The 13369-nt window shown below is 38.8% G+C and overlaps 4 protein-coding genes across 22 annotated transcripts; 2 read left to right on the top strand and 2 right to left on the bottom strand.

Moving 5' to 3' along the window:
- The first annotated feature begins 148 nt into the window (after positions 1-148).
- LOC104708015 (large ribosomal subunit protein uL5c-like) lies at positions 149-1896 on the top strand. Its single transcript, XM_010424499.3, has 4 exons — positions 149-552; positions 974-1174; positions 1284-1426; positions 1556-1896. Exons 1-4 carry the CDS (start codon positions 307-309, stop codon positions 1758-1760), a joined length of 795 nt encoding a protein of 264 aa, XP_010422801.1. The 5' UTR covers positions 149-306; the 3' UTR covers positions 1761-1896.
- LOC104708012 (uncharacterized) lies at positions 1892-8143 on the top strand. 4 transcript variants are annotated; one of them, XM_087461845.1, is made up of 11 exons: positions 1904-2862; positions 2956-3063; positions 3195-3397; positions 3739-3935; positions 4091-4199; positions 4331-4617; positions 5357-5530; positions 5630-5773; positions 6157-6238; positions 6306-7616; positions 7770-8143. In XM_087461845.1, the coding sequence occupies exons 1-11, from the start codon at positions 2795-2797 to the stop codon at positions 7934-7936; spliced, it is 2850 nt and encodes a 949-aa protein (XP_087317971.1). In that variant the 5' UTR covers positions 1904-2794; the 3' UTR covers positions 7937-8143. The 4 variants fall into 4 exon arrangements, with proteins under 4 accessions (XP_087317970.1, XP_087317971.1, XP_087317972.1 ...); XM_087461847.1 differs by having other exon boundaries at positions 2105-2862; positions 3195-3462; XM_087461844.1 differs by having other exon boundaries at positions 1892-2862; positions 5357-5773.
- Positions 8144-8340: 197 nt separating this feature from the next.
- On the bottom strand, positions 8341-9573 carry LOC147940463 (uncharacterized). Its single transcript, XM_087461309.1, has 2 exons — positions 8792-9573; positions 8341-8701 (listed from the first exon to the last, which is right to left on the bottom strand). Exons 1-2 carry the CDS (start codon positions 9571-9573, stop codon positions 8341-8343), a joined length of 1143 nt encoding a protein of 380 aa, XP_087317435.1.
- A 519-nt stretch (positions 9574-10092) lies between these two features.
- Positions 10093-12270, bottom strand: LOC147940462 (protein REVEILLE 5-like). Of its 16 annotated transcripts, none has more exons than XR_015563916.1 (9): positions 11830-12222; positions 11701-11758; positions 11328-11607; positions 11109-11237; positions 10892-11001; positions 10708-10771; positions 10573-10620; positions 10389-10496; positions 10093-10284 (listed from the first exon to the last, which is right to left on the bottom strand). XR_015563916.1 is itself a non-coding variant. In XM_087461837.1 (8 exons), the coding sequence occupies exons 1-8, from the start codon at positions 12066-12068 to the stop codon at positions 10193-10195; spliced, it is 1080 nt and encodes a 359-aa protein (XP_087317963.1). In that variant the 5' UTR covers positions 12069-12270; the 3' UTR covers positions 10093-10192. The 16 variants fall into 16 exon arrangements, 7 of the variants coding, with proteins under 7 accessions (XP_087317963.1, XP_087317964.1, XP_087317966.1 ...); XR_015563917.1 differs by having other exon boundaries at positions 10428-10496; XR_015563911.1 differs by having other exon boundaries at positions 10712-10771.
- Between the last annotated feature and the right edge of the window lie 1099 nt (positions 12271-13369).

Here is a 13369-nt window from a genome sequence, read left to right as displayed (position 1 = left end):
TAGCATATGGGCTGGGCTTTAGGCCCATTTTAAAACAACCCCTATATTTTACTTAATATCTCTGTGACCCCATATAATATTAATTATCATCAGAACACCCTTGGTCCACTTCAAAGTTATAAAACTTTGGGCGCTTTAATGGAAATATACTGTTTTCGAGGGGCTCAACAAGAAAAATCCTTATCCTCAAACCATGGAACAAATTACAGAAAGTGCCACTGGTTATCACAGTAACCGAACGAACGCCGAGAGAGCTCAGTCTTGGTTCTCTCCTCTGCTTAACTTTATCCACTTGGAGCTTCGACCATGGCTTCTCCTTCGCTTCTGCAGTCTTCTGCTTCTTCTTTTCACGGCCGTTTTCCTCAGTTAGCGGCTCCATCCTCCGCACGGATGGTCTCTCCGCCGCTCAGAAACGTGGTGAAAGTCTCGGCGTCCGAAACTGTGCTGGTCGAGAAATCTGAGGCCGAGAAAACTCAGCGGCTCAAAACCGCTTACCTTGAGAGGATTATCCCTGCGCTCAAAGAAGAGTTCAAGTACATTAACATTCACCAGGTAACCTCAAATTCTTCCATCTAAGCTCTCAAACCTAGTTTTTGTTCTGTTTGTGATTCATGATATTGTTTAAGTCTAATTCTCGTTGAATTTGGGCTTTTTGAGGGAATGTTAGAATGGGTTCTGTGAATGTCGTGTCTGAAAATATGTGATGGGTTCAGATGAGTTAACACATAATTTTGATTTTCCTGGTAAATATTTGTGGGTTTTTGGATTGATTAATGTAGTGAAGCAGTCTAGATTTAAAGCTTGTTGTGTTGATAAAAGGTACTTATTGAGATATTTGTGTCTTGTTCTATTTTTCAATTTGAAGTCTGATCATATTGGGCTGTTTGGGTGTGTACCATTTTCCAATATGTGAATGCGGTGTGTCGTGTTTTGGTCTTTGATGTGTCTCTGCTTGGGACATCTTATCTACCAGGTTCCAAAGGTACAGAAGATTGTTGTGAACTGTGGTATTGGAGATGCGGCTCAGAACGACAAGGGTTTGGAGGCTGCAATGAAAGATATTGCCCTTATTACAGGACAGAAACCTATCAAGACACGAGCTAAAGCTTCCATTGCAACTTTCAAGATCAGGGAAGATCAACCGCTTGGTATTGCTGTCACTCTCAGAGGAGATGTGAGTTCCCTTCTCTTGCGCTCATTCTTTGAATCTTGACTTATCAAAACTTTCATATTTGACTTCTTTTACACATTTAGACATTTGTGATTTTGGGCTCTTGTGACAGGTAATGTACTCCTTCTTGGATCGTCTTATCAATTTAGCACTTCCGAGAACTCGAGATTTCCAAGGTGTGAGTCCCAGTAGCTTTGATGGGAACGGAAACTACAGTATTGGTGTGAAAGACCAAGGTGTATTCCCTGAAATCAGGTCAGTTATTCTTTTGTATCTACCCTCAAACGCCATGAAACTTCTTAGCCAATGGTCCATCAAGATCACGCGTGGTTACAACTCAGAACAGTCTAAATTCTAATGTTGGTTGGTTATTTACACTTTCAGATTCGATGCCATTGGAAAAACGAGAGGAATGGATGTATGCATCAGCACGACGGCTAAAAGCGATCAAGAAGGACAGAAACTATTGGCTCTGATGGGAATGCCATTCAGGGAAGGAGGTGGTGGCAGCACAGGTGCGATAGTGAGGAAGAAGAAACTAAAGTCTCATCATTTCGATGCTAAAGGAAAAGGAAAGGGAAAGAGATGAACATAGCTGCCTTATTGTATGTGTATTTGTCTGTCTTCTGTAAACCATTTCATGTTTCAGAAAACACCTTCCTTTTGTAATGTTTTTGTTGCATGCTTAAGATGATGATAAGAAAAGTATTGAGTTAATTTGATAACAACACCAGGAGGAGGAGGATGTGATTCTTCCTTCTTTCAGCATTAGCAAAAGTGAAAGATAAAAATCAAGGTTATGTATGTAATTCTTGAAACATTTGGAATTATTATGCAAAATACATTTAGCGCGTGAGAAAGTGGCGCGTGGAAATGTGAAAATTTGCACCTTCCTCATTGAGAGAAATCTCTCTGTCTCTCTCTTCCTTGTTTGTAAGACTTCGTTCGATCTTTTTTCTCTCTCTTTTGTTTTTCATCAATCGATCGAAAAAAAACACAGCAAAGAGCTAAAGCATCTTTTTGCAGATCGGAACCCTAATTTTTATTTTTTTATTTTTGTGTTTTCGTTTTATTTCTATATTATCTTTTCAGATGGATTCAGGAATCCTTGTAATTCCCCAATAGCGCTAAAAACCCTAGCTTTCGATTCGGAACTTTTGATTTGTTGGGGTGAGAATTTGGGGTGGGCTTCTTCACAATCCGATACGAGAGATTAGCTTTCTCACTTTAGGATGAGCTAGTTTTTTTTTTTTTTTTTTTTTTTTTGGGTGGTTTTAGCTGTGATTTATTTCTCTTGAGTTCTGGGCGAAAATATCTTAGATTGCCGTACTGTACATATAGCTAGATCGTGACGACGACGACCTGATGAAGTTGCTGCTGGTGAAGCGTGGGTTTCGTTTTTAAGTTTTGATCATGCTGAGTATTATTGGTGGTTATTAGAGAGAGAGAGAGAGAGAGCCGAGAAAATTGTAAGAAGATTTGCGTTTTGGGGGATATTTACTAGAGACAACTACTAGTACTGTAGAGTTACTTGATTAAGGCGTTTGAGAACAGAAACTTGTGTTTTTTCTTGACCTCCATCAGCTAAAATATTGTATATCGCCCTGCATTCTATAATCTATAATGAGTATAGCGAATGAACAACAATTTCCCATGGATCAACTTATCGAAACCAGTGATGAATCCAGAAAGTATGTTTCTCTTTTTTTGTAAATCATGTCTTTGTTTTGCTTCTCATTGTAAGTTTCAGCGCAGTTTTTAATTGTCTTTTCGCATTGAATCAGGAAACCAAGAATTTCATACACGAGAAAGTTTCTTTTATCCGTGAGCGAGAAAGATGTTTGCAAGAAGCTGCCTAATCTGCCCGGTGAATTTGATGAAGCACTGTTGCTGTGAGACTCTGTTCGATAGTTTTTATTTTTTACAAACTATATAAATGTGTTTGATTATGTAGTCGTCTTATCTACTACACTATCTGGTTTGGAGTGACATGTCCTCATCTGTACACTCTTTCTTTGAGCAGTGACTTCGAAGATCCTTCACCCGAGCGAGTAAGAATTTCTGGCGATTTTTCGTCCCATGGTTTCAGGCGGAATGACTATAGTTCATCGCCTCCCACCAGGGGTGAATTAGGTAGTAACTCTCGAGGCATTCATGGAAGATGGGAAGGGCGCTCAGGTGGATGGAATGATAAAGATAGCGATTCACAGTCAGACCGGGACTCAGGTAGCCTGAGCCTACTCGTATCCCATTCTTTACATGCTGTATGATGACGTTACTACAGTAATAAGGTGGATTAGTACTCTGAATAGTACCTTGTTGTTATCTTTGATCTATAAAATACCCCTATGATTTATTTCTTTCTGCATAAAGTGTTCAATATTATGATGTAAATTTTATCCAGCTGGCTGTTCAATATGTGTAAATTTAGATTCCCACTTTTTTTTACTAGAGCGAATGGCCTGAAGTCTGCTTTTCTAGTGAACATGAAAAGAAGGCCATAGCGATTTTTTTTAATTTGGAATTTGGGTGTATAATAGTTGATTTTGAATTGTATATATTGTTAGGAGAGCTTGGGAGGCGTTCTGGTATGCCATCTCGGAGGCCTTGGCAAGCACCTGAGCATGATGGACTTCTGGGGAAAGGTTCTTTCCCTAAGCCTTCTGGATTTGGTGCAGGAACGTCTGGCCCCAGACCTCAATCTAATGACTCACATCAGCTGAGTAGAACCAATGAACCTTACTATCCTCCTCGCCCATACAAGGTTAAGTACCCAAATATCTGCTGTAGTGATCTTGAATAGTCTCTGATACCATTAAATGTTGCATGCTGCTCCATTAAGTTACTGGTGAGGTGTATTTGAGTAAATTTGAATGAGTTAACGGCACATATTCCTAAATATCTCATGTACATTTGTAGGCGCCACCTTTCACCAGACGTGACACTAGAGACTCACTCAATGATGAAACATTTGGTTCTTCTGATTCTACAAGTGAAGATAGAGCAGAAGAAGAAAAAAAGAGAAGAGGTACAAGGGATTTATTGACTTTGATCTGTTCTAAACTTAGCTCTCTGCCAGTTTGTGAGCATCATTCAGTTTATCCACGCGATTTTGATTTTGTGTCAATCTTTAATTTGACATTCTCAACTCTCCGTCAGCTTCTTTTGAGTTGTTGAGGAAGGAACATCAGAAAGCATTCCAGGAGAGGCAAAAATCAAACCCAGACTTACGTAAAAACGACTTTGATTTTACTGAACTTCTTGGGGAGTCCAAAGATGAAAAAGGGCGTCCAACTCCAAGTAGAGGCGATGAAGTCAATAATACTCCGACGATTCCTGGTTCTAACAACACCTCTTTTCCTTCCCAAAGTAGTGCACCCAGACCGCTTGTGCCTCCTGGTTTTGCAAGCACAATTTTGGAAAGAAAACAAGGGGAAAAAACTCAAGTAAGTCACTATCTTTCTGAGACCCTCATCTATACCTATTATCTGTGTTTTAGGAAGGTACGTTTTTGTTTGCATATTTATTGTTAAAGTCCTTAGGGTAGCGAAATCCATGAAGAAGAATCATAGTAGAGGGTACTTTATGATAATATCAAATTTAAGGTACAAAGTTTAGAAGTGGCTTTCTTATAGAAATAGTTGGAGAGGGGAATTTGTTACCAGAACTTTACAAGTCCTGATAGAATGATTCTCTGCAATTCATGACAGTAAAGTCAAAGGAAAAGTTCATTCCTAGTTCTTCTGCCAAGTGAAAAGCTTGAAACATACTTTTTGGATTCTATGGTTTAGAGTGTAAGTCGTGTAGAGTAAGGGAATGGAGGAATAGAGTATATTTTTTTGAGGAATAGAATATAGAAAAAATCTCACTAAAAATTGTTCATGATACGAGCTGACGAGCTGAAACCTTTCATCTTTGATATCATTTATTCCTTCAATAACGCCTTCCTTGGGTGTATGTGATCTAAGGCTGTGGTCTCTTTATCGATCACTTTAATTGGACATCATTCAGTTACTGTAATTAGTGAGGGTTGAAGTTTGAATGTGGTGGCTCTTTTTGTTTTAGTGTATGGTTTCTTCATAAATATTTTGTTCGAATGTATGCTCTGATTTGTACTTTGATTTACTAAGTATTCCACTATCTTTGTTTGCACCTGTTAATTACTCGTTATCACACCATTTGCAGATTGAAACTTCTCAACATGAGCGTAGTCCTTTAAATTCCAAAGGCATTAATGTGGTGAATGGAACATCTGTTAATAATGGGGAAAAACTGTCTGGAATCAAGATAGGCTCAAGTGAGATGCTGATAGAAGGTGAAGATGGTCGTGTCTCCTCCACTGATGCAAGTGAACGGGCTGTTAGTATCTCCTCATTTCTAGGAATATCTACAGATACAGTTCATAAGGATAAAAGTTTTGAAAAGCTTTCCTTCATCTCAACTCCTGCTGAAACTCAGGGGTATCCTAAAAAAAGTGAGCAAACTACAATGACGTTGGACAAGAAGAAAAGCTTGGAGATTTCAGAGGGGCCATCAATTCTGGATAAGATATTCAACACCGCTATAAATTTGAATACTGGTGACTCCTCTAATATTACTGAGGTGAGTTTTTTCTAATGTCATAGGCTCATAGCTCATGTATCCTTGGAACTTAAAAATTCTACTCACATGATAGCTCTTCCATATATGCTATCCTCATGAATCCGCTTATCAATATGCACTTCATTTTTGGTCCAAATGATGTGTCCTTCTTTCTGATGTAGTTTCCACTGACCAGTCATAAATGAGGCTTTTTCCCTATTATATATTGATTGGGAAAAATGATGGATAACATAGTTTGTCTTTTCTCTTAGTAAAGCAAATGGTGGTCCATGTGTTATATAAACAAAATCAAATGTATTGCCCTGAGGATACATGCATCATATATGCACTGTGGAATTTGATGAATCTCATTTGACCTGACGTTTGTCCACACATCTTTGTAGAAAAAAGTCGAAAAAGTAGAAGAAACACGGAGTCCTCAGATCGCTAAATCCTCCAAGTTCGCACATCTATTTCTTGAAGAAGGTAATCCACTCACTGTTATGCTACAATTGTAATGTTTTTCCATTCTAATGTTCTTTTTTTGGTGCAGATAACAAACCAGCCGAAGATATTCCATCCAGTGGGCCACCAAGAGGCTTACTGTCACTACTTCAAGGTGCAGATAAGTTGCAAACCTTTGATACAAAAGCAAAGGGAGAACTATCAACCGATTTTCCTTTTCAAGGCCATTCCACTAAAAGCTCGGATCAGTTAAGCAACACTTCCGCAAGTAAACCAGTAACAGCTGTTCCACCTGTTCTCACTTGTGAAGACCTTGAGCAGTCTATTTTGTCAGAAGTCAGTGACAGCTATCATCCACCTCCGCCACCAGTTGCCCAAGACTTGAGTGTTTCTTCAGTAAAAAAGACCAAACAGCGGAAAACATCTGTTGATGACCACGCTTCGCAGCACCTTCTTTCTTTACTACAGAGAGGTGCAGACCCAAATAGTCAAGAGATGCAGCTACTTTCAGTTACAGAGAGGAGACCACCACCTTCATCTGTGAAATCAACTACAGCTGGAGAAGCAGATCAAGGGAAGTCTTTGACTCTTGAGAATCTTTTTGGGAGTGCCTTCATGAACGAACTGCAGTCAATTGGAGAACCAGTCTCTGGAAGAGGTATGGTTTCTGATGCTCCAGGTGTCCCGCTTCGATCAGAACGGTCTGTTGGTGAACTGAGCCAAAGAAACCAAATCAGACCTGACGGTCTCCCCGGAGGGATTCTAGCCCTTCCAGAAGATGGGAACTTACTTGCGGTTGGCGGTCATGCAAACCCACAAAAATACATGTCTTTTCCAGGATCTCAGAATCAAGAGCCTGAAGTAGCTTTCAACATCTCGGACAAGTTAGCTGCCTTAAACTCTGGTCCAAGGAACGAAAGACCAACAATGGGAGGTCAAGATGGTCCTTTTCTTCACCAACATCCCCAACAATATGCGACCGATCCCTCTTCTCACTTGAATGGTTCAGGCCCAGTATTCCATCCGTTCGATTCACGACATGCTCATGTAAAACCTCAGCTCGATTTCATGGGACCAGGAAGCATCATCGCTCAACATCATGAACCTCCACCAAATCACCGGTTTCCACCAAACATGATTCATCGTCCACCTTTTCATCATACAACAACCAGTGGACACCCCGAGTTTGATCGCCTTCCTCCACATATGATGCAGAAGATGCATATGCAAGACAACCTGCAACACCAACATCTAATGCAAGGATTCCCGGGTGGTGGTCCACAACACCATCACTCTCCTCATGTAAACAATCAAATGTCCGGGCTCATTCCCGAGTTAAATCCGTCACAAGGCTTTCCCTTTCCCCATCGCCAGCCCAATTACGGAATGCCACCACCAGGTATAATATAAGGGAACATACAACTCTCACTCATTTTTGGCCTTGGATAAAAAGATGTGCGTACTTGAGTCTACTGATCTAGGGACCCTTTATTAATATCAAACAATTCAGGGACTAGTTGACTGAGTCTACTCACGTTTTTTGGCTTTTCAGGTACTCAAGTGAACAGAGGAGAGCATCCAGCTTCACTGCAGGCACTGTTGGGGATTCAGCAGAGGATAGACCCATCCAAGCAGATACCAACAGTTGGTCAAGCCGGTGGTCCTAATCGTCAAGGCTCTATGGGACATGAAGTCGACCTTGGGTTTGGCTACAGGTAAACTCTGCTCCGGCCACAGTCCTCTTAACACCCTAAGAGGTTTGTCTACCTAACAGTGAGTTGCTTTGTGATGTGCTAGTAAAGTTACCATTTGTGATTTTTTTTTTTGGGAAAAAAAAAAAAAAGAAAAAGGAAAAAATTTATACTCTTGTCTCTATGAACTCTCGTTTCTCTTGCTGCTTGTGATATGAATATGCTTTTTAACTAACAGTGGTAGAATTTGATGAACGTCCAATTCCTTATTATTGGAATATTCTATTTTAGGTCTTTTGTTTCTTTGAAACCGAACCGTAGTTGAAGTCACAAGGGGTCGAATTTTTTGTTATAACAGTTAACAAAAAAAGAAAAAAAGAAATTAAATTATAATATTTATGACGAGAGCGGAAGTAACTTAAATCTCTGATTTCATAAACTAGTAGGTAAAATATGAATTAAAAAAACTAGACAAGAGGAGCAAGCCAGAAGTGAGAGGGCTGGAGGAGTCAAAGAAAACTGATGGATAGTACCCGCGGCAATGTCGTAGATACCGGCATTGGGGATGGACCCAAGGGCGACAAAATAGATGGAGTTAGGCCCAAGGCCCAGATACACAGCGGAAGAAAGACAGAAAGCTTCATTCTTTCCAACAAAAATGCAGAGATCCCCAATATCTTCTGTGTAGCTCATCTCAAAATTGGATTGCTTAAACACCGTGAATCGTTTTGCATGGTGGGCGAGACGGTGGTATGTCAGAGCTTGCTCTTCTGCGTGGGAGGTCTGGAAGTAGCTGCATCAATAGGGGAGAACCTAACTCAGTGAAATAAAAGAAAGAAGAAAAACTGAGGAATAAGGTAAACAAATAAATCAAAATACAAACCCGGTAACATGGAAGAATTCACAATCTTGACAGCATGACAGCATCATTTCAGCGACTGACCGAGTGAAAACGGGGTTTTTAGTACGACGAAGTGGAGTCAACCAAGAATTGACCCAAGAGGAGCTGGTGTGAGAATATGTGTGTAGATCCCAAGCTGCCAAATACTGACTTCCCTGAGTCGTCATATAAAACTTTTTGTGTCTATCGGAGTAGACAATGCTAGAGGTGTTGTAGTGGTTCTGACGTAGATGGACATGGTTCCATGTGGCGTACTTCTCATGGGAAGGCCTGCAGAAACTGAAACGAGGTCCAAGAAACTTCACAGCCAAGATACGATCATCATCTTCCTCAGGGGAGGACGAAGAGAGAGAAGCATTCACGATACTCTGAGGGGGATGATTAGGATCAGACATGGACGGAAGGCGTGTGTAGGGGATACAGTGTTTACTGTTGTCTGACCTTGGTGAGAGAAGTATGGAGCGTTCGTCGTCTGGTCCGGATATAAGAGCTAGCCATCCACGGGAGGATCCTATGGGATATGATTCCGAGAGTTCACTGGATTGTATCTGGTCTGGGAACGTAATCGTCTCCTCTTTCCTCGGGTCGAATAATCTTGTATCGACCACTCTGACTCTACCATCCGAATCGGGATCTGTATGAATATGTGACACAACCTCGTCCTTAAGATACATATACGGGGTTTGGCTTGACAACGAAGAGAACAACCGCTCAAAAACTGGCCTCCTCTGTGGAAGCTTCTTCAAGATCTGGCCTAGATACATTTCTTTTTTTGTTTTCTTGGGTCCAAAGTCCCCCTCGCAAGCCCTAGTTCTAGATTTTCTTTCATACATATTATACAACTATTAAAAATATATTAAACGAATATAAACTTAATCGGATATTATTTCAAGGATTGTTTAATCATATCAATTACAAACAAAATATTTACTTGAGATTGAGATTGCATTCTGCGAGTTGCAGAAAATTTACTTGATTAGTATATTTTTTATTTTTGAAATCAATTGATACTATCACTAAAGAAAAGAGAATTTTTTCGAAATTAATTTACTTTTTGGGGGGAAAAAAATACACGAAACCTTTTTTATTGTCCGACTAATAATATCTCGTTTAAATAATTTTCTCTATCTTGACAAAAACTCTAACCGAAATTTTTTCTTCCAATTTGATTCTCTTCCAAAAATTAGACAGTTAAAAATTTGGTGTACTTTCTGTATAACTTCCTTTTGACACAAATTATAACTGCGATTTCTTCGTTACCAGATTTCATAAATGAAGCGATCTAGATAAACTTGCACGTATACTATATTGGACTGACGAGTAAGAAAAATAGTATAACGGAAGGCAAATGAAATGATACAATATACACATTCATGTTTAATTTTATTTTATGTAAATCATCGTCTTTGCCTTCTCTTCAACTTGTTTTGTCACTCCCTGAATCTGCACTTCTTCTGCTGACTGCTGAGTGCTGACTGCCAAACCAATATCACACAGACTTAAGATTGATCCAAACTCACTTTTAGCTTTATTAATATAACTCTGCAAAACCCTCTATTATCTATACACACATACTTACATAAGACAGGACAAACAAATGTGCTCCACCGCGACTTACAGGGACATAAAAAACCACAACTCAGTAGCCATCTAGGAATCCTTGCTCGGGTAGTGAGAACTCGAGGCCCTGGATCCAAGGAATGCACAAACAGCCTTGGATGAATATCTCTTGCTCTCACATAAGGTACATTTGCTGTTTTTACCTTTCTCTATTTCAAAGCTTTAACGCTGTATGATGATATCAACCTCCTCTAGAGCACCAAAATCAATAAATACGAAATTACTTGAGTACCCACTGAGAAAGTATTATTAAGAGTGGCAATGAATATACTACTTACTTACTTGCTCTGCGAACTCGGGACTTGTCAGATTTACAGACAGGTTTCTCATTAGTAAAAGAACCTGATGTACCAAAAAGAAACATAGATATAAGCTTTCTCTATTATATGTATATAATCAGGAATAAAGATTTGAACAAAAGGCTGTGAGTAGGCATTGAGTCCGACTAAACGTGTCTCGTACCGTTTCCATATTTATTGGATCCATCTGCTTTAATCTCTGGAGGTGGCCAGAGGTGTTGGGATCGAAGACACTTCCAATGAAGCTGTAAACTTCAGCAAAATCCGGCATCACTGCATTGAATCCGCCACAAAACAGCTCAGCAAATGTCAGCGTAAATCTCAAAGATAGTAGTAAAAACACACACACATAATGTAAACACGACGACAACAAATTCTACCTCGATGTGGCTTTTCACAACTTTCTTCTTCACAAGGCTTTGTCAATACTTGTACCCTCCTCCGTGTTGTATCTTCTTCCTTAGTGCAAATATTCTTAGGAAGAGCTGTGGCCGAGACTCCTGGTTCCTCTACAACCACAAATTCCATTACACCACATTGTCAACACCAGTTCATCAATTCGAAAGAAAAAACAAAACACACTCAATAGATTTTAATACCTTGAATGACCGGTATAGGCAGATTGGTTGTTGTTGGTTCATGATTCCAGGAAGAAGAAGAGGTAGAAGCACAAACAGGCTGGTTTCCCAGTAACGACTGTGAATCAGAGGTGTACAAGTAAGCAGGTCCAATGGCTTGAGACGTAAAAGCAGCAACATTTTTAGGAGCCTTTTGAGGATAAGGATGAGTAGCTTTCCTCTTGGGACGAGGAGGTGGAAGGTGTTCATTAGCACCACTCTTCTGTACTTTTAGAAAATATTTCTGAGCATGGCTTCGTATCTGCCCCCAATAATAACCCCACATTACTCAAGAACATCAACACAGACTTAACACATAAGTAAAGAAAGATTCTTTCTTTAAAATTTATTATACCTGTACCACTGTTTTTGATCCAACAAATGCTTCTATTTTCTTCCAATCTCGATCAAATCTGTATAATCAAAACGAAAATTATATAATCAAATCGAAAAAAAAAATCAAAAATTTCCTTTGGAAACGTACAAATGAAGAGCTTCTACGAATTTATCGTGTTCTTGCTCTGTCCAATTCTCTCTGGACTTCTTGATTGTGTACGGCTTCCGAATCTTCGTCGTCTGATCTTCTGAAAACGACACCGTATTATTATTATTAGTTCGTCCCGTGACCGGAGTCGAACCAAATCCATCGGAGGAGCTCGGTAAACTCATATCGACGGGATCGAAATATGGAAAACCCTTAGGTCTTGGGTTTACAGACACCATATAGAGAGCCTTCGAAATCGCGATTCACTTTGCGTTTCAGATTCGCTTTGTGATTAAAAAAAAAAAAATTTGGTACAGCTTTTTTTTTTTTTTTTGCGTTTCACCACAAAAATATTTGACTTCTGACTTGTGTGGAGAAGAACAACAGAGGGGTAGAAACGTCATGTTCAATGTATATTTTTATGGTTTTTCCCTTACACGTGTTAGGATCTTGTTGCTCTTGTATGATTTGATTATAACATCATCATCCCACTGCCACTGCCACTGACGCCGTTTAAAAAATGTGTTATCAACTTTAAAACAATCTAACGGCTAAAAAAATAAGGTGCCCCGTGTGTAGAAGAAACTCACGCTTTCTAGCATCGTCACAACTATGCAAGCAACGTGTACGTTTGTTTTAGTCAATTTTAAATTAGAAGAAAGCTGAAGATTTTTTTTTTTTTTTTTTTTTTTAAAGCAGGAAACTGAAAATTTTGGTCATAGATGAATCTCATGATCAAGAAGATAATAAAATGCATCTTGTTTGTTATAATCGTCTTGAAGCAAAGCACCGAGAAAAGATTTGGTGGGTTGATAAGCATATCAAACTTTGGTTAAAGATCTCTGAACTATATCTAGAAACTAGCAGGGCTTCCGGTAGAAGCGGTCCCGGCGCTGATCCAGTGCATGAAGTGCTTTTGCACCATGTCCACGGCCGTGCTTATGGGTAAGAAAAAAATCATTTGCTTTAGGCTCCCAAAATATATAGTTTTTTTGTTTTTTTAAATATAGTGTATCATTATGGTTTTGGGAGTCTTATTATTTCCTAGTACGACTCCTTTTGAATATATATATATACAGATATGTTTAAGAAAATATACAAAAAGAAAAATAATACCCTAAATTGTAAATGAATCGAGTAAGGTCGTGGAACAGAAGCAAGATAGATTATGAAAAATTGGTGAGAGAATTTATTGAAATAAAAGAAATAGCGATTATGTTTTAGTTTTTTAGATTTTTTTTTTGAAAAATTTATATAATTTGAAGTTTTTAATGTTTATTTTATTATAATTTTAAATTTTAATATTTATTTATTTTTTAAAGTATATTAAAATGATCTCCGATGTAACTTCGCCTTAAGCACCGATAAATCTGGGCACGGCAATGACCATGTCCCATCAAAATTCAATTTTTTATTTTTATTTTTACTTTATATATTTAATAAATCTGAATTAAATCAATAAAACTATGTATACTTTTAATCTTAACTTAAACATATTGTTACATTTCTTCTTCTTTTTTTGACAACTCATCGTTAGTAT

The sequence above is a fragment of the Camelina sativa genome, chromosome 8 (assembly GCF_030686135.1).
Source record: "Camelina sativa cultivar CO46 ecotype springtype chromosome 8, ASM3068613v1".
In the NCBI taxonomy this organism is placed as follows: domain Eukaryota; kingdom Viridiplantae; phylum Streptophyta; class Magnoliopsida; order Brassicales; family Brassicaceae; genus Camelina; species Camelina sativa.
Note: the sequence above shows the minus strand (reverse complement) of the source record. Positions and strands in the feature narration are given on the sequence as shown.